Source organism: Anthonomus grandis, chromosome 14, assembly GCF_022605725.1.
Source record: "Anthonomus grandis grandis chromosome 14, icAntGran1.3, whole genome shotgun sequence".
Classification (NCBI taxonomy): domain Eukaryota; kingdom Metazoa; phylum Arthropoda; class Insecta; order Coleoptera; family Curculionidae; genus Anthonomus; species Anthonomus grandis.
In genome coordinates this window covers 22527995-22549173 of record NC_065559.1, presented here as the reverse complement: position 1 = coordinate 22549173, position 21179 = coordinate 22527995, and the positions used below count along the sequence as shown (strand labels likewise).

General features: G+C 36.3%; 1 protein-coding gene across 1 annotated transcript in view; it reads left to right on the top strand.

Annotated features, from left to right (window-relative positions):
• LOC126744359 (membralin) overlaps nt 1-21179 on the top strand; it is a 430191-nt gene that overhangs the window by 369113 nt on the left and 39899 nt on the right. The window contains exon 9 of the mRNA XM_050451737.1: nt 5482-5581. Within this exon, the coding sequence (XP_050307694.1) occupies nt 5482-5581 (100 nt within the window). The remainder of the gene's footprint in view (nt 1-5481; nt 5582-21179) is intronic.

Genomic DNA, 21179 nt, shown 5'->3' with positions numbered 1-21179 from the left:
TCAGAATCCACGCCTCATTGATCCTATCAATCATATATAAGCCTGCAGAATAGGAAATTGCTTTAGTTTACACTTGATAACGGTCGGAGATACTTACCGACCGTTGTGTTTCAAAAACAAAACAATACTACTGTTCCTCTTTAATGAAATATCAAGCATTTTTTTACTAAATTATGATAAGATACTTTAAAAAGAAGCCAATATTCAAAGTCAAATGAATGCAGATAACATATATTACAGAAAAAGGCAACAACATCGCAACGCCGCTCGATCGCATTGTTGATTCTACCGACATAAGGAATCTTTACCGGTGAAGTCGTCAAAAAATATTTGCTTCATATTTATTTATTAATAATAGATTATGCTTTAAATTATAAACAATATTACCGAAATCAAATAGATTTCATAGTAATCAGCCAGATATTCAGAAACAGCATCTTTTCGGCAAAAACATATCCTGGAGCCGATATCTACTCCGACCACAACTTGCTGGTATGTCGCTTCCAAGTTGAACTACAAAAACTACCACCCAAAAAACAGATTGTTAGATACAGCCTAGAAAAGCTTAACGAAACAGCTGTAAAAACTTATGTTCAGGACACTCTAAGCACAGGAATAAGTAACATCGAGATTACAGAGGAAACGGAAGTAGATGCTTGGACCTCCTTAAAAAATACACTCCTTAAAACCAAGCAACTCCTAATAAACACCAAGCATCAGGCCAAAAAACCCTGTATGATACAGCATTGGACTGGACCTGATGGAGCAACGTAGAGTGGCTAAAACACAAAATTATAAACTGTATAAAAATCTAACGCTGAAGAGGAGTGGATAAGCGATAAATGCCAAGAAATAGACGACCTTAGTAAACGACTTGACACTTTCAAGTCGTTAAAGTTCACAAAAAGATAAAAAGAAGCAACTGGTAGATATAGGCAAAAATGGCGGCGAACATAAAAGATCAAAGAGGCAATCTGGTTTGTGAAATGGAAGAAAAAAAAAAGTATTTTTAATTGCAGAAGGGCCAGATATAACTATTTCAGAAGTCCAAAAGTAGTTCATGACGAATTTGCTTCTGGTCATGTCATTTACCGATTTGGTGACCAGAATTGGCCTCCACGCTCTTCCGATTTAACGCCTTTAGACTTCTGGCTGTGGAGGTTATCTGAACCCAAATGTGGCACAAACCTTAAGCTTGCAACCTTAAGCTTACTACCACATGTCTATAATAACGTTATTGAAAATTTCGTCAAAAGGGTGCGCATATGCCATCAAAGCCGTGGCGGCCATTTACAAGATATTTTGTTCTATATATTGAATATTATGTAATCATAATTTATTAGAATATTGTGTTCTTTGTAACTGAGGTAGAGTCAATCGATTTTGTCGGAGAATTCGTTAGAACGGAAAATACAAAATAAAAAATTGAATCATTTGTGATTTTTCGATTATAATTTAGCAAAATTTTAATCGGTGATCAAAATAGTCTTCATTGAGCTCTTATTTGGTACGGATGGAAGCTATGAATTTTTACAAATAATTGAATCTTATCGTATAACATAATTATTAAAGGAAATTAATATAATGGCCCATAGCCTTTGTTTCTGTTTATGTATTACTCTGGATATTAGGGTAAGGGCGCCCATATTGAACCGCCTCTTAAATTGAACCTCCTTAAAATTTCCCACTACGAGAGAACCTAGCGCCGTCTATAATTTTTTTTCCAAATCAAGATTCCCAGACCACTTTATTTCGCGGCACGTGGTTTCTTTCCACAACAACAGTGTTCGTGCATTTGTTGATGTGTTAAGAAGCCATATTTTATGTAAATTTTTCGGTGTGTACCTAAGCAGATTAAGACTTCATAAAAAAGGTAAGAACAAATGTATTAATAACAATAAACACTACATATTCTAAGCAATATTTTAAGCATATTTGAATGCATTGAAAATCTATTCGTTTTGAAGTATCAGGTTACGTTTAAAATTTTGTCCGGTTGCTCATGTTGAACCCCAAACGGTATCCTAAGTTGAACCGGGGTTCAATTTAAGCAACTGTTTTTTTTTTTATAAAATATTTATCTAAATGTAATAAATACAGGGTATAATACTAAAGTGATGGTCAATATTGATACCACGTACTCTTGAGCCAAAAAAAAAAAGGTTCATGTAATATTTTTTCTTACGGCACTCCGTATCCGAGATACAGGGTGCTTTGGCTTTTTTTACTTTAGTAAAAAATGCCACATTTTTATTCAACTAAAAAAAAAACGGTACGCTCTTGCTTTTTTTAAAATAAAAATTATTTTTGTAATCTTCCATTAGTTTTTAACAAAAATGTCCTTTTAACTTTTTTCTGTGCAGTGAACAATTTCCGAGTAAAAAAATAAAATGTATTTACCTGCATTTGCTTCATCCTTAAAGATGCACAGGTCATGCAAATAAATAAATTTTATTTTTTTACTTAAAAACCGTTCACCGCACAGAAAAAAGTTGAAAGGACATTTTTGTTAGAAACTAATGGAAGATTACAAAAATAATTTTTATTTTAAAAAAAGCAGTAGCGTACCGTTTTTTTAGTTCAATAAAAATATGGCATTGTTTAATTTTAGCACCTTGTATCTCGGCAACGGAGTGCCGCAGGAAAAATTGTTACATGAACTCTTGTCCTTTTTTTGGCTCAAGAACACGTGGTATCAATATTGATCATCAATTTAGTTACACTCTGTAGGTATTTTTTTGCAGATGGCGAAAAGAGGAACTTATGGAAAGTGGTCGGCGGCCGATTTGGAGAAGGCATTAGCTGCCTATAACTCTGGTGAAAAGGGCTTGAATAAATGTTATCGGGAATATAACATTCCCAAAGCCACACTACTTCGGCATGTACGAGAAACAAATAAAATAGCCAAGGGTACAAAGAAATCGTTTGGAAGAAGTACTACATTTGACAGTGAACTTGAAGAACTACTTTGTGAGCGTATCGTTCAATTTGCAAACTGCCTTTTTGGATTGACTATACGTGATATTCGAAAGATTGCTTTTGATTTGGCTGAAAAACACAAAATCCCTCATCAGTTCAACAAAGAAAAAAGAATTGCGGGTAAGAAATGGTACTACAAATTTATGAAGAGACACCCCAATTTATCACTGCGTCAACCTCAATCCACTTCACTCAATAGGATTAAAGGATTTAACAAGGAAAACGTTCTGGAATTCTACGACTTACTGGAAAAATTGTGTGATGAGCACAAAATCGAGGCAACAACCATCTTTAACATGGATGAATCTGGTTTTTCCACCGTAGCCAAAAAATGTCAAAAGGTTGTCACGGCCAAAGGATCCAAGATCGTCGGTTCTGTGGCTAGAGGAGAACGTGGTGTTAATACAACAATAGTTTGTTGTGTGAGTGCATCAGGCTTTTACGTGCCACCTATGATAATTTTTAAGCGCAAGAGGCTTACCCCAGAACTAGGTAATAGAGCTCCACCTGGAAGTAAAATCATGATATCGGATTCCGGATACATCACCAGCGAGATATTCGTGAAATAGTTGCAGATTTCATAAATACGGTTCGTCCTACAAAGGACAATAAGGTGCTACTTCTGCTAGATGGGCACACAACACATTGTAAAAATCTTGAAGCTCTTCTTCTAGCAAGAGAAAATGGTGTGATAATGGTTCAACTACCGGGTCATACCACTCATCGCTTACAGCCACTAGATAGATCCTTTTTCAAACCATTAGAGGTATATTACACTCAGGCTTCATAAAAATGGTTAAGGAGCAATATTGGATGAATGGTTTCCCAATTTCAAGTAGCAGAGCTCTTAAATGAAGCATATGGAAGAGCGGCAACCATTGAAACGGCAGTGAATGGTTTCAGGGTATCAGGTGTTTGGCCTATTGATAGGCATGTCTTTAAAGAATCTGATTTCATTGCTGCTGATGCTTTAATGCCAAATGTTACTCAGACAAACGACCAACATGATGCTTCGGAAATTGAAGGAACTAATCGGACACTAAGGAAGACAGTACAACGGGACTGCTCCACGTCTGTGTCCGAACCACCAGTCCTCGATTTGAACCAATCTTCAATATCCACGGCATCACTATTAGATGAAGTCGCCCCTATACCCAAAACAGTTGTAAATGAGAATGTAACAAAAAGACGTAGAGGCATTCAAAAGTCAGTGGAAATAACTAGTAGTGCTTATAGGGACGATCTTGAGGCCAGTGTGGGAAAAAATAAAAGAACCTGTAAAGGAAAACAGGCTAATAAACAAAGGCCCAAAAACAAAAGACTTAATGAAACAGGAATCGGGAAAATGGTTCTGTGGGGAGTGTGAATTGGACGAATGCAGGGACATGATTCAATGCCTAAAATGCAAAACATGATTCCACTGCAGCTGCGTAGGGGTAGGTCCCAAAAAAAAAGTATTTTTTTGTAATTCGTACGTTTGTTAACGGTTCTTTTTATTAGTTTATAAGTTTCCTTCTATAAAACTAAAAGTTCTGTTCTGATTCTTTGTATTTACCTAACTTTAGTTAATAAGCCATTAGTCTAGGCCAGAAAGTGTTATCTTTTTTTCTAAATTGGTCGACGTAATCTTTCTCGTCGAGTTTTCTTTTTTGAGAATAAAAATTTTGTTTTTGCAGGTACTGATTCTCTTTGGCAATATTGCAAGCCAGTGTTAATTTGTATAAATGATTTATTTTATAAGAAATAAAGATTTTTATTTATTTTTTGGATGGCATTATTTCTTCAATTTATTATGCGTTTCTTGATTCCATATTGTGTGTAGGTTCAATTTGGGACACCGAGGGTTCAACTTGTGCAACCCGTTTCCCAAAATGAACCACTTGCAAATATTTTTTTAATATCAATTTAAAAATGTGTTGACATTCCAAAAATGTCATTTATGGTCACCAAATTTTAATAAAATAGCCGGTTCATCTTTCAGACCCTTTAAATTAATTATTCTAAATTTATTATATAAGTAACAGCCAGTTTTGTCAAAAGTAGTTCAATATGGGCGACCTTACCCTATATATGTTTTCTAACTAAGTAAAGTCTATTATTACTATTTCCTGCATGCATTTTACATCGCTTTTTAGAAACCCTACTTAAATATTTAAATAAAGGATGGGAAAAAAATTCGCAAAGTAAATAGGTTTGATCCCTTAAAACCGTATAACGTTAATTAAATTTTAAAAATACTAAATTCTTAATTTGCTTTTAAGCCGCTTATTTTTAAAAAGTAAAGGGTTCTCCTTTAAAAAGTCCTGGGTTAATAATTAACGCAGCAAGTTTTTGGAGAAGGAAGCTCTCTAGATTCTTAATTGGAGTTCAGTGTATTTTTTAATAATTTTGTTTATAAGATAAGACATCTTAAAGGCTTGTTATTGTACTATTTTAATATAATATCTGTGGTCAGAAAAAGATGCAGCAAGTCATATTAATTAATCTTTTTTTGTGTTTCAGATTCTTCTATTTATATCACTTCGTGTTCTATGCGTACCACTACAGATTTAATGGGCAGTACACTGGACTCAGTTTAACTGTGCATTGGCTCTTTATACAGGTATGAATATCTAATTATTTTTAAGTAATCTTGCGGTCAACCGATAATTTATTTCGTAAATTTAAAATGTGTGTGGAGCTATTGTCCGATCGATATCCAGTAACCAAAATCGAGAACGCAGCATAGGTCGGTTGCCAGACACGTATTTATAGTCCGCGCTCGCTGTTATTTAATTAATATCTGTATCCAAGGAATGTCAATTTTCTATTCATTTGAGAAAAACGGTTTTTTAACTGTCAATTTTATGCTACTAAAAAACTATTTTTTTTAAGTTAAAATATTTTTTTTTATGTTTAGGCTTGTTACAGTTTATTTTCGTCAGATACATAAAGAATAAGAAGATAAAATGAATCTAAAATGTTAGCGAAAGCATAGCTCGATTATAGAACTTTAAGAGGCAATTTCTAAGTTATTCTGGTGCTAAAATTAATAAAATAAACAGTTATCATTTCAGTATTAATTCTATTTTTGATATCAATAATTTTCAACCCTTATGATGAAACTCAAATTATTAATCATAACATTAATTTTTTTTTATTGTTTTGATTTCACTAATGTCAGAAGTCATATCCTAGCCAATAAGATCCCAGCTCATTCTCCTATATCCCTACTAAAACCATTTCTGGCGCGAAAATCTTTGACCTCTAGGAGTCTTGAAGAACAAGCCTTTGAAGAAGGTTGTTTCTTGGTATTTTTGCCGATTTTACTCCCATGAAAAGTTGAAAAGTCACCTTTTGGGTATTTTAGTTTGTGGACACTAAATGCCATACTGCAATAGTGCAGGATTATAAGTGGTGTAGTTAAATCCCACCTTTTCAAGGTTCTTTGTTTAAGTGTCCAGTTTTGTGTTCCCGAGAAAAGGCCAAGTCCATTGGTAAGTCCTAATATTTTCATTTGGCATCTTGGTTTATGATAATCTACATATTACACAAGTAATTTTATTTAAGTAGACGCGAACTTTCAATGCTTATATCTACTTACTCTATTGGCGATTCCTCAATCTGGGTATTCTTCCACTTTCAGGCTTTTTTTTTTATCCCCCGGTATGGTCTTTATCCACGATTATAAGAGGTAGAAATCTCCACTCATCTACTCCAATAACGTCCACAACATCTACATTGACATTCACTGTTAAACCGATCCACCCAGGTCCCCCATCGCAATCATGCAGCCCTTTTGGAGCCAGGTTTGATCAATGTTTGTGACGTTTAGTGAACCATGCAGTCAGTAAAACAACCTAACCAGTAAACCAAAGTCCTGTCAACATTCATTAGCTTTACTGTAGTATATTAGACTAAATACTAACCTCAAAATTACATTGTTACCACTCTCGTCATTAGATTTTACTACCACACCATTGTTTTGAATAGTTTCATAATAACTAGGTGCATATTAGTTATTTTATTGAAATAGACCGTATTGATCTTGTTAACTGGATAAATAGGCCTATTTCGAAAGTACTCATGCGAACTTTTAGCCCCAAACAACATAATATAAGATTTTAGTTTTGATATAAACACTATATTTAGGAAGGGCAACATAACTTGTTCTTAGAATAATAAGTTTGATTATTAATTTTTCTTTTAAAATAGATTCACTTAAAACTGTCTGTTCTTCCTTGTGAGATTTTCTTTCAGGCTTATAGGTCCTATAGTGCTTTTAGTAATTTCTTGTTTTCTTGGTCATCGGGATTTTCTTATCCATCTGGGATAAAACAGGTGGCGCTTATATTTTATTGATCTCTTGTTGAATCCACGCCACTCTACCAAAGTGGTTAGTGCTAGTCGGCTTCCCTTTGAGAAGATCCCCTGAGCTGTCTCTATAGCCTATAGTAAGTCTCCCTCCTTCCATTGGTTCCCTTGTACCCACTTTCTAACCCTCACTCCCCATATCTTTACTCTACTTTTTCCTTCCTGTTATTCCCCATCCCTCCATTCAAATTTCATTTAATCCAAGTATAATTAAAGCGATATTAAAATAATAAATTGTTAATAATTAATTATAATTATAAATTCTTTATTCTCTTATTTTTTTTATTAGCGGGCTGTTATTTATAAAATATTACTTTCTTCTCTGTTCACTCGCATACCGTATGAATATGCATAATCATGTAGCTGAGCATTTTCTTCAGCTTGCCTAGGCCTGCGCTGTACTCATTTGAATAGGTCCATTTAAATAACTTGTCTATGCACAGTAGAAAGTTTGTAGTTCGTGTCTTTTGTCTTTTCGTTTGTCTTTCATTACAAAAATTATTACATAGACAGTTTTTGTAATGAAAAAAAGAAACTATAGGAAAAAAATGGAATGCCATATATTGTTGAAAATTGGGACCCTGTTAAGGTTTGCTTCTGATGTCCAATATTTGCAACACAGCTTCTGAAAAGCTCCCTAATCACTCACAATTGTAATTTAAAGTAATTAATCTGGATACCGGTAGGTAAAATAGGGTCGTGTGTGAAATTTAAATCGGCTTGACCACCTTGCTCTCTGGTCAGGAGTAAGTAAGTAGTAAATGTACATTCCTGCACCAAATGCGCATGGCGATGACTTCGCCTTGGGCATGCCCAATAGGTAAAAATATATGGCTTTATGTTATTAAACGTATAATTATTAGAAAATAAAATGACGTGCACAAACATAACTGTTCTGTTCATTAATCGTCATTTTATTAAAATTTTTTATTAGACTATTTCTATCTCGTTCCGTAAAAAATTGAAAACATTTTAATCACACACACTTACAATCAGGTCCACTTTCACGAGTTGATGTAAGAAGCTTCTTGTTAACGTCCTTCATTCTACCAGTTATTTTTGGTTTATCTAGGGCTGTTACTTCTATTATTTCGATAATTTGTAACCAAATAATATATCTTAATTGTTTAAAACCACGCAAATTAACAACGAGAAAAGAAAACAATAACACCAAGACTAACAGGCTGTATATCGTATGATTTCACAGTGTTTTCAACTTGAGATTCTGCCTTTTTTCGCTGTTTTGCGTTGACATTTCCTCTTTTTCTTGTATATGGCATATTTTAAAATCGCTATAAAATCTTAACCATCCATAAAAGTACGTGCAGCAATGCCAAGCTCAAAAATCGAAAAAATTGACATTCCCGCTTTCTTCCCGTGTACTCTTCAATTTTTTTTATTTAGCCAGATATTAACAATGACTACTTAAATGAAATTATGGTTGTACCCCACAAACTAAGGCTTCGTTGTGAAAATTAATTAAAAAGTCAAATGTTAAATTGATTGACGTGCAGCCATCTGAAATCGGTTTAAATTTTTATTATTTATTGCATTAAAAAATTGTATCCAAATCTTTTGGGAGTTATAGCCGTTTATCATTTGTAACATCTAAAAATTCAATAATTTTTTACCAAAAACTTTCGTTTGTAAGCATTAATCTAAATCATCTAAAATCGGTTTAGATATTTATTATCTTTTATAGAAAAAAGTTTTATCCAAATCCTTTGGGAGTTAGAGCCTTTTTCATTTCTTTAACATTTGGCTTATTAATTAATTTTCATAACGAAACCTTAGTTTGTAAAGGTTTGGGACTACCACAATTCAATTTAGGTATTCATTGTTAATATCTGGACAAAAAATTATTAAAATCGCTTGGGAATTTCAGGAGATACGGGCATTATTTTGATTAAATAACAGCGAGCGCGGACTATAAATACGACGTTGCTGGCAACCGACGCATGCTGCGTTCTCGATTTTGGTTGCTGGATATCGATCGGACGCTAGCTTCACACACAGAAATTTAAATTCCAAGATCTTCTATCACCAAACTCTCTCCACATTATAACAAGCTAGCACATTTCTATGGGCTTCCTAAAATACCATAAGAAGGGATGCCTTTGCGACCTATCACCAGGTCCAGCGATTCGCCAACATTGGAACTTGAAGTTTATCTTGAGCATTATGCAATCACTACAAGGCAACATGGACTCCCTTGTATGAAACTCAGCTCATTTCGTAGAACTCCTTTAAGTCACAAACGTTAGACCCAGCAATAAGCTAGTAAGCTTTGATGTTGACAGTCTTTATACAAATGTGGTCATCGGATAATCCCTTAACATCATCAATGAAAGACTCAACACTTACAGAACGCACTAGATTTCTACTGCAGGCAGTGACGGACCTTTTGGAAGTTTGTCTTCATAACTAGTACATTCAATTCAAAGATACGTCTTAAAAAAAGAAAGTCCAGACAACGGACTTTCAATGGGTACATCGTTATCTACAGTGGTGGCCAACATATACATGGACTGGTTCGAATCGAAAGTAAAGGTATGGCCTCGATATGCCATTGACCTATTTAATATCTGGAAAATGTGCAATGGTTATTAACAAAAATTAACCAGGCTAGTAATGCCAGTGGCTTAACAATAAATTTAACAAACACAACAAGAAATAATAGCAAAAATTGATCGCTATGAATACCTCGGATGTTACCTGTAGTCAGTCAATGGGACATTGGAAGGGAAATACGGATTCGCATTGAAAAAGCCAGAAGTGCATTAATCAAAATGAAGCAGTTTAAGACTGCGTCTGGCCAAATGCTACATTTCCCATCTTACTGTATGGACTAGAGAGATGGATACTGTTGGATCGGCATTTGCAAAAGATGGAAGCCTTTAAAATATTTGTTTATCGGCGCATAGTCAGGATTTCCTGGGCTGATAAGGTACAAAATGCTGATATTTTGCTATGTCTTAATACAATAACCGAGATCGTAAACACAGTGAAGCGACGAAAACTGGAATACTTTAGACATTATATGAGAAGCGAGAAAAACTGCTTCCTTCAACTAATAATACAGGGAAAATAGAGCTAGCAAACTTTCTGCAGCATATCAATAACATTAGGCCAAGCATAACTCACGATGGAGTTAAAAATTTAGTTAGCACTACCTTCCTTAGATGTTCTTGTAAAGATGAACAATGGACGCCTAAGAACATCAGTCTATCGTAAACCAATAGACACAAGACAATACTTACACTACAACTACAATCATTGTGGTTCGACAAAGGTGGAAATTATTTAAAATAGCCACATTACGCAAAAACAATATTGACCTTAATAAGGAATTAAAAGACATCTGAGTAATAGTAAGTAAGAGTAATCTAGGTATCTGAGTAAACTAATAAAGACCACTATTAGGAAAACATCAGAAAAAAACAAATAAAGAGCGATAGCAACTGGAGGATTCTACAAGGTGTTAAAAATCTTTATTTCGTACATCAGGGCAAACTACGGAGAAAATCAGGAGAGTTCCCAGAACATTCAACATCAAAACTGCCTTCCATTTGAAGACAACCATACTAGGGCTAGTTATGAAGACCATATCAAAATACTGGAGACCAAGAACTGCGTTAACTAAATCGCGTGTAAATGTGCTGAATGTACATAGGCGAGATAAACAAATAGCTTGTCTCATACCTGGTGCTTCAGTCCATCTTCGGAGGGTCCACTTGTCCAGCAGACATTGATGCAAATTCTACGCATTTAATTATACCGATTATGGATTCAGGCCTCACCGGCCCTTTCGAAAATCCTAGTTTAGCAAGCGAGTTCGCTTCCCGTTTCCAGCTTGGCCTGAGTGCCCAGGCACCCTGCAGTCCACCTTTATTAGTTCCTCCAGGACTTTTATACACTCCAGTATAAGCTTGGATCTCACTTTTTCGGCAATAGCTTTAATGGCAGCGCTGCTGTCTGAACCGCATAGCTGATAGCATACGATTGTGTTCCAGTGTCCGGAGTTCACACAGCAAAAATTTTAGCCTGGAAGACAGCGAGCATAGTCCCCCAGCGAGTATTCTCTGCTAGTATGTTGGACCACACCACAGAGCCCTGCACCAGCCCTATTGTTCATTCTGGAGCCTTTAGGTATACCTTATTTAGCAGTGTATCCTCATTGGAATGCTGCTGCTCCTCTCTACCTGCGATGTGGGTCGCAAAACCCTTGTAACCCACAGGCTTAGGTGCCAAATAGTGTCTGCCCATCACAAGGAAAAGTCCTGTACGGTCTGTGACCAGATTTTTGAATGACCAGTCTCACTAGACCGTAGTTCACCAACGACATGTAGCCTATGCGCAGTCCTCATTGCACCACCGAATCTAATGGCGGAAGGCTCAACGGAGTCTTTAGCTGTTGGCACTGTTCTCATGGAACACGTTATGCTGAGACATGCAAGGCGCTGGTCCAATTGGGCCCGGATTTTTGCTTTCTCTGTACATGGTCACCAACCGATAGCCCCAGTATGTGAAAATGAATAGATCCAGTTAAGGATCTTAGGGAATAGACCCCAGGTGTTGCTGAAAGCCCTTCTGCAGGCCCATAGCTGTTACTAGAATTTCAACTTTCGGTGTAAGGCTACTCGGCAGACAATTTATAGTACAGTTATTAGTAACTGTTTGGCGAATTTTAAAACGTGAGGGCATAAATTCATATTGTAAATGGCAAATCGTAAATACGTAAATTGCACGAAAAAGTCCACCATTGTTATTTAGTTTATTTAGGACCTAGATTCTGAGGCAATCTCAGTTAAATTTTAAATTCTTCAGAAAAATCATTTGCTTCATGTTATAAATTTGAGAAATCTGCATAGATTGGAAATAAAAATTCCCAAAGCAATATGTAGGTCTAACTTTACTCTGAATATTCCGTGAATGCCTGGGCTAGCTTATGCGCTTACGATATGGATATACTATTTTAAGATTATCTCCTTATTTCTATGTATTTAATGTAATTGAATTGGTGTGGAGACAATTCAAAAGAAGATTTAAGAGGAGCAATAAATAACCAAATATTGACAGCGTGGTTATGGAGGTGATTAAGGAAGAAAATTTCAAAATAAAGGGAAAAATACAGCAAACATTAGGCACTAAGTAAAACTAACAAGCACAAAGCAGAACTTTAACAGAAATACAATACATACATGACCAACATAATTCCTAAAAGGACGAAATTCCTAAAATGAGTAAAAATAGTTGTTAATTAAGAAGCCTTTAGCTTTAGTTTTGAATATATTAAGTGGCATAACCCTTTTAGAGGTTGGCGAGGTATTAAAAATTTCACTTCGTAGTTAAGAAACTGTAATTGGTGGAGAGTCGATGTCATATACGCACACTAGAATAAATAGAGTATAGTGAGAATTTTAGATTCCCTGAACTCTCTGTGGCCCAATGGAGCAATGACCCTCACACATCTTCTTTACAATGCAAATATGCTATACATATGCCTTTAGTATCGCAACTAATAAAACAAAATGTTATTAGAGAATGAAAATACCTGAAATAAGTGTGCCCTTTAAGATAGGGCTCGACAAATTACGTTTAAGGAATATGCTTCTTGACAATTTGGATGACTTAGCCAGGTTAAACCTCTATGATGCCAAGTAAATTTACGGTTACAATCAAGAGATGCTGGAAAGAATTACGATCTTGAAGAGAAAATACTATGTGCTGAGTTTTGGTTCTATTCAAACATGATAAGCTAACAATAAATAATGAAAGTGAAATTGGACAAGAAATTTAATTTTTTTAAATGGAATTCCATTTTAATTAAGATTTTTCATATGATGTTTACGCCACATAAAATTGTTGACGCTTCGCCAGATCCTCCTCCCCCGCCTAGAAGTGTCACGTAGTCTTAGAACATTGAATACCTACACTAGAATAAACATTGGGTGCTTTGAATTGATAAAGGTATTTGGCAACTGTGCTCGTTATTTACTTTTGGATGGTGCACCTTTCGTACAGTATTAGTATTAAAAGGATGTTTTGAGTGGTTTCAGAGCGTTTTTCAAATTATTATTAAGACTAAAAACTCCCTTTTTGCTGAAAAATGATAAGAAGTCTGAAGTGGGTCACATATATTGGAAAAAAGGAAATTCAAATCGTTCCTTTCACAGGCGAGTTAGCTATCAATGGTGTCATCCTTCTAGGTGTAATAATATTATAAAACTCGGCACATTTGTGAAGTATCTATTAAGAATTGGATATCGAAATATTAGTAAAAATGTGTAATTAAGTATATTATTATAATCTAGCATATTTATTGCTTATTCGAACCCGAAATGCCGCAAAATTAATGTGTGCCAAAATAAAGGTAGTGTCTGGTCCATATCCAGCAACCAAAATCGAGAACGCAGCATATGTCGTTTGCGAGCTACCTATTTATAGTCCGCGCCCGCTGTTATTTAATCGATATAATGCCCGTATCGCCTGGAATTCCAAAGTTTTAATAAATTTTTGTCTAGATATTAACAATGGATAACTAAATTGGTTTATAGTGGGTATAAACCGCGACAAACTAAGGTTTTCTTTGTAAAAATTAATTAAAAGGTACTTAGTGGATTAAGAAAATGATATATTGAATGAAAAAATTGGAAAGTCGATTTGACATCATTGTCCGAGAGATGGTGAACTTAAACAATCTCTCCTATGGTTTGCAGCTAGTCTTATTCTAGGCATTCAATGTTCTAAGCACGTACTTTATGAATAATCTTAAGGAAAAGTCTTTAGTAGTCGTTGGTAGGGTCGAAAGGTATTTTCTTTCCTAGGGCAGAAACACATTAACTGAAATAAAAAAAAATACAAATTTTACACGTAGCTTTTTTTTTAACTTTTTACAAAACTGCCACTTTGTTTTATTTTATACTTTCGTGCCGTTTCGAAATTTTTGCAATTAAGATTGTGCATCAATATTCTTATTATATTGGCTGACTCTAATCCAATTCCAAATAGATTTAGAGGCAAAGTTACGACAAAGAATTCAATGGGAGACCGCAGCGCAGTTAATATCGCAAAGTTTTCTTCTTATCATGCTGTATATTATTTTGCTCGAGCGAGTAGCAGCAGCAACAAACTGAGCACACAAATTAAACCGCCAAAAAAAAGTAAAAAGGATGCGGCTAGAACTAAAAGAGACTACCTGAGAAACTTTCTTGGGCTTTATTTTAATTTAGCGCTAGAATGGGCTTAAGCTTTTACCGCTCATATTTTTTTTATATCAGTTAATGCCACTCCCTAGTTTGCATTTTGTTATTTAGTCTTACGTCAAGAAAAAAAAATGCTGATAAAAAAACTTAAGAGTCCAGTATTTTAGAAATATATAGTAGCATGCAATTTTAAAACTTGTAAAATAAAAAAATCAAGATTCGTAGTAATACATATATTAATATATCATCTTTGTTAATGTTTTTTTATATAGATAGCATCCATAATTTTTAAATAGTAAATAAATAAATAAATAAATAACGACTTAAAATTATAGATCAACAAGAATTAGAAAACCGATTATGTTTCCGTGAAGATCTAAATATAGATACCCCATCTAAACAAATAACGGAGAGTATCCTGTCAAAAAAATCTGATCGTGAAAGAAAAGATCACGAATGAGCAAAATGGAAAAAAAATCATAAAATTAATGGTAGATGCAAGAAAGGTACTGATTGACATAAGTAGCTTAATAGGTTTCTTGTGAATGCCTCTTAATAACACCGGTAGTTCTTAAACCCCTAGTGTTTGTATCCCTTCTCCAGGTTTTATCGCTGACACAGCATATTAGTTCTCGGACTATGAGTCTGTTGCTGGCCCTCTTCATTACCAGTTGGATTACCCTTTTTACAGGGCCATGGTTGTCCATATTCTGTGATAGAATTATGTATGGCCTGTGTTTGTTTGTCTTTGTCTAGGACCTCAAGATCCTCCCAGCAGTTTTTTACATTCTTCAACCTAGTCTCACTATCCTAAAGCGTTTGTTGCTCCCTCTTCTCCTGTAATTATTGCGAAGGTTCGGCGCCTTGACGCCCCTTCTCTCATCAGTTAGACACAGGTCTAGATACCTATTGCTATACACTGCTACCCCGATCCGCAGTGTACCATGCTGATTAGCCGCCTTGCCTAAGTCGGGTATCTTCTGTTCCAAGGTCCTGTCTTGTTCTATTTTATCGAATAGGACATTGTGTTCAACTCTCGTTAGAATTGTTGCGCCATTCGACAGTAGCCTTTTTGCTCCTAATATTGTTTCAGCCCACACTTCTAGATGTAGTTGGTATCATTGACATAGCTTCTGCTATACCCAGATATGCTGTTCTTTGTGTTTTATTGAGTATCTGAATGCATATGTAATGATGGATATCTCCATTATTGTATATACCCAGTGTACTGCCGAATATTCTCTTACAGTACAAAAGAGTTTTCGTGGCCTTGTGTGTATTATATATTACATGCTTCTTATGCTGAGTTTTTTATACAAGGTCACCCCTAGATATTGACCTCATCTTTGAGTTTCTAGATTCCTCCTTTTTGTAAAGGCAACTAGGGTGGTTTAGTCGTTCTTTAACGCATTACTGATCGACAACGTTTAAAGCTATGTGCGTTTTTTCAAATACATGAATCTGGTTGCTCCTCCGTGCTTCTAAAGCGATGTCGTCTGCGTATCCCATAGCAAAGATATGCTATCTCTCGAGTCGTGTTCCCTTGCGGTGTTCCCTTGTACAACTTGGCTTTTATCTAGTTGCTGTGTTAAGACTCGCTGTCACTAAACTTATGGCTTAGCATTTGGTTGATCCAACCGCCTATCATAGGATATCACCTCGATCACCTCCTGCAGATATGGCATAGTTGATTGAGTCATATATACGTATTGTCAAATGCTGCCTCGATGCCTTAGAAGGCTTCTAGAGCAGTTTCTATGTTGTTCAAAGATTGCTCGGCCTTCTTATAGAGTTTACCTTTTTGGTAGGCATATTGGTGTCGATATAGAGGGCTAGTACATCGTTTTCCTCTGTTTTCAGGAGGAATGAAGTCAAGCAGATTGGTCGGACAAATTTGGGTATCGCGTATAAGTCACGTTCCACTTTTGGAAGGAATACTCTAACTCTGTGGTATGTGCGCCGTGGACTGGCTCGCATGATTTTGCATAACACGGGTAACAGCAGTTCTTTGCTGTGCTGTAGCATAATAGGTATGATACCGTCTATTCCGGGAGATAAAATTCCGGGAGATAAATGGTTTAAAGGTTTCTATCGCCCATTTAGCTTTCTTTTAGGTTACAACCTTTATTGCCAGTTCCCAGTTTTTTCTTTTGTCCCTATTTGGATTAGTAGAAGTCGGGTATTGGGCCTGTGTTGATCGGAGAATTTCCGATTTCGGGAAGTGGGTGTTTAGTATTAAGCCGAGCATTTCCTCCTCAGCTGTCGTGTATTCTCCATTGGAATTAATGCAAGAACCAAGTTTTGCATATGCTGGTATCTCAATTAGATTCCTAAATAGTTTCCTCCACCCTTCTCCTTTTGCCTTTTTTATGATACCATTATATCTGGTTCTTTGTCTATATTGATCCCACTCCCTAGTTTTCTTAGCTCTGTTAAAGAGCTTACCTAAGCTTACTCAGTTCTTGGTTCCACCAGGAACCAAGGTGATCGCTGCCTGACATGGTGGGCTTAGGAGACATGATTTCTCGAATGCGTCTCTTATAGCCTTTGTAACTGACTGTCAGCACTTCGAGCTCCAGGTTGTTTTTAGCCTTCGTTGGACACTTTTCCAGAGTTCAGCTCTTTCGAGGAGCCAGTTTTTGATCGGCTCATCGACGCAAGTGATGTGAAGAATCTCTCCCCTATAGCTTGTACCTGCAAGTATGGGCTCTGTCTGCGACTCGCTTTGTAGGGCAAGTACTTTGCTGAGGAGCCAGTCCTTTAGGGTTTTAGATTGCTCCTCTGTGATGTATGCTTTGTGGAAATTTCTGGCCGTTATGACCATTTTGATCCCTCCCTCTACATCTCTATATGAGAGCCCTAGTTCTCGGCTTGGGACTATGAGTTTCTTTATAGAGACTCCAGTTGGTTTTCCTGGGATTTTAGTTCGAACTATGATCTGACAAACTAGGTTCATCAGATACAAGCGACTTTGTCGCAAGGTCACAGATGCGACCCTTACCTAAAATTAAATTAATTACATATCTGCGGAATACGTTCACGAATATCGGCTCATGCCATACATTAAGTATATTAATTTACCTCTTCGGTTTGTTCCAATGCTACCCCAAATAGTGTGGTGTGCATTGGCATTGCATCCTATTAAAAAGTTTGTGGATCTTTGCTGGTCTACCAGCCTCCGAACTGTGATGGTTTCCCTTGTTGATTGAACAGGAAATATACTGATACTATTTTTGTATCGTAGCTCTTCTCCACGGTCTTAATTTGCAATTTGACTACTGCGGTGTCCATGTCTGAAAACTCCTACAGCAGTGTGGTCTCTCCATTTTTTCTTATGAAGATGCAGCTTCTTGGCTTGGATTCCTCTTTTTGAATCTGAATCTGAATATCATTATTGGCTATGTACTTACTTAAGGCCGTGGTTGTTGCCTTCCCGTGGTGTAAATTTTTTTGTAATAATCTTGGGCGAAGGTTCCCGGCGTGGACCAGCTTTATGCTACCAAAGTTGAATTATAGCGAATGCTTTGCTTCCCTAACTGTGGACCATGATTCCTCGTATATAAGGAAGATTGCCATGTGGCCCTTGCCATTCTGCTCCTCCCTCGTAGCGAGTACTTTCCACAGGTTGGTGCTGGTATTATTTTGTACATCCATCCTGCCTAGGAGTACTTGCGTTCCTCGACGGGACCCGGCACCCAAGCCACTATTTTGTGTGGTTTTAGAAATTGCTGGTCATCGTTATTAGGATCAAGCTCCTTCCCAGGAGGTCTCCCTCTCATTCAGGCCTGGGAGCCAGTTTTTGGTCGGTTTATCGATGCAGGTGATGTGAAGAATCCATCTACCATAGCTTGCACCTGCAAATTTGAGCTTTGTCTGTGACCTGCTTTGCAAGTCAAGTATTCTATTGAGGAGCCAGTCCATTAGTGTTGGACTGCTCCTTCGAGATGTGTGCTTTGGATGTTATGGCCATTCTGATTCTTACCGCTACATCTCTGTATAAGAGCCCTCGTTCTCGGTTTAGGTCCCTGAGCTTCTTTTGGGGTCTTTGATACTTCGGTGTTGTACCCTCAAAATTAGTACTAATCAGCTTTAGTAGTTTCCGGTCTGGAGAAAAATTTACAGTAAGATAGTTTAAGCTGTGTGTGTGACAATAAGGTAAAGTCGGACAGGGAAGCTAGTTCCTATATAAGTATCCAAACACAGCTATCCTTTTATCAGTTACTACCTATTTTTAATTGTCGTAGCCCTAATTTGGAAGTATCTAACAAACCTGAGGAGAGTGTACTTGATTTTTTTTACAATAAAGGATAAAAAAATATAATAACTAATAATATCATCTATCGCAAAACTTTTCGAAAAATGTATTTTTTGGAGTTATAGCCAGAATTTTCCCAAATAAACATTCCTTACAAGAAAATCCCTTTAAATTTTCGAAAGAAATCTCTTTCTCGGGGGCCATTTGAAAGCTGACAGCAACACATTTAGCTGAAAATCAACCCCGACAGAGACAATAACAACAACTCTTGACCGCCTCGGGGGCGACGCGGATTGCCCCACGTCTAAATTACCGCCCCTCGCTCTCACTCTCCATGTGATCCAAGTTATTTTTCTCGTGGGCGACGGCAACGTAGCTACCCGGGGCGGTAATTCCCTAGAAACGGACGACGACGTAAACTCTCTATGTGTCAAAATTGCTTGGCAAGATAAAAAAAAAAAACACAGGAATACACGCCAAAAAGCCGCCTTTGCTCTTTTAACATACACCGTTTCTTATTTCTTACACACAGTTTCATACTATAGTTATTCTATTTTACATAAATATGTCTGATCTGAATAAATACTGTGCTTTGAACTGTGAGTATTGGCAATATAGTATAATACAGTCAGAGATAAAAATTAATGAAGGCATAAAAGCTTAACTTTCGTTTCATAACATTAGGGTTAGGTTTGTTGTGAGTGGGGCACCTTGTGTCTCTCCACTGCGACCCTAGCTCTAATATGCCTCACTTCTAATGTTTATACTTCCCCAATCAAGTCGACTCTCGTTAAGAGTTCGATAATTTGACTGGGAGAAGCATTCCCCAAATAAAGCTAATGTCCTTTAAAAAGCCATTTTCAAGGTAACTGTAATTTATCGATTTAGCTTAGCTTTTACAACTCATCTGTAGATGGCAACACTGAAGTCGCTATTAAGAAGGACAAGCGTGTCAGAATTTTGAGGTTAGCTGTCTGTTTTTTGTTTTGCAAGCATAGTTTAGCTGTTATTGTTGTTTAAAATAATTTTAAATGCAAACATGGCGAATTGGAAGTAAGTACATCTAGTGTTAATAAATTTTGTGTAATATAGTATTTAAAATCTTAATATTTATAATCTTTTGTTATGATTTTTTAATTCGAAGTGAAAAATTATCATTTTTGGAAAAAAATATTTTGAATTTTGGGTTGTTCTTTTTAAAGGACTTTAGCCTAATGTAATGCCCAATTTTTATGTTATTGTTTATATTTACAAATTTATTTATTTGTATCTTTTTAGTGATAGGCGACCATTAAAATTGCACGAGCTGATAACAGAATTGGAAGATATGGATGATATCCTGTCTCAGGGGGCTACTATAACAATCTTTCCACCGGAAAATGCTAACGGCGAAGTTACTGATGAGGATTCCGGAGACGAAGACAACATAGTCATCGATAATCTTCCTGGTAGCCAACTCAGAGTTTCTGCAGAGATTAGTTTTGATGGAGCACCACCGGCTGAAAGTCTAAATGAAGATGAAAATGAAGATTCTTTCGATGAAGAAGACAATTTGCCACTTTCTCACTTTGTGCCGCTAAAGAAATTACAAAAATTTAATTGGATTGCTGACCGTGATATTCCAGAATCAACATTTGCCTGGAATGCGCCCCATAAAGTTGAAAATCATCAAAGTCCTATTGAGATTTTAAAATTGTTTTTTGACGATTCTCTTATATCCAAAGTATGCCAATTTTCAAAGATATATGCCGCACAAAATAATCGGCCGGCAGATATATCGGAGTCTGAAATATGGTGTTTTTTGAGCGTGCTGATTTTGAGCGGATATTCTGAACTTCCTAGAAAGCACATGTATTGGGAAAACTCAAGTGACACAAAAAATGAACTTGTGAGGAATGCCATATCACGTGATAGATTTAGGTACGTAATGCAAAATATCCACCTTTGCGATAACAATGATTTGAATGCCAATGACAAGTTTGCAAAAGTTAGACCCTTCATAAAAACCTTAAATGAGAAATTTATGGAGTTTGCGCCTACTGAAGAAGTCCACAGCTTAGATGAATCGATGGTTCCATACTACGGACGACATGGAACAAAGCAATTCATTAGAGGGAAACCTATACGCTGGGGGTACAAATTTTGGACAGCTACTACCCGACTTGGATATATTGAATGGTTTGACCCTTACCAGGGATCCTCGTGTATGATTCCAGAAAAATATAAATTATTAGGTCTTGGATCTAGCGTCGTATTGCAGTTTGCTGATGAACTTCAAAAGATTTATCCCAACTTGGCATTCCATATCTACTTTGACAACTTTTTTACATCTCTTTCGCTTCTCCATCAACTTAGCCAAAGGCAATTATATGGCACTGGGGCGATAA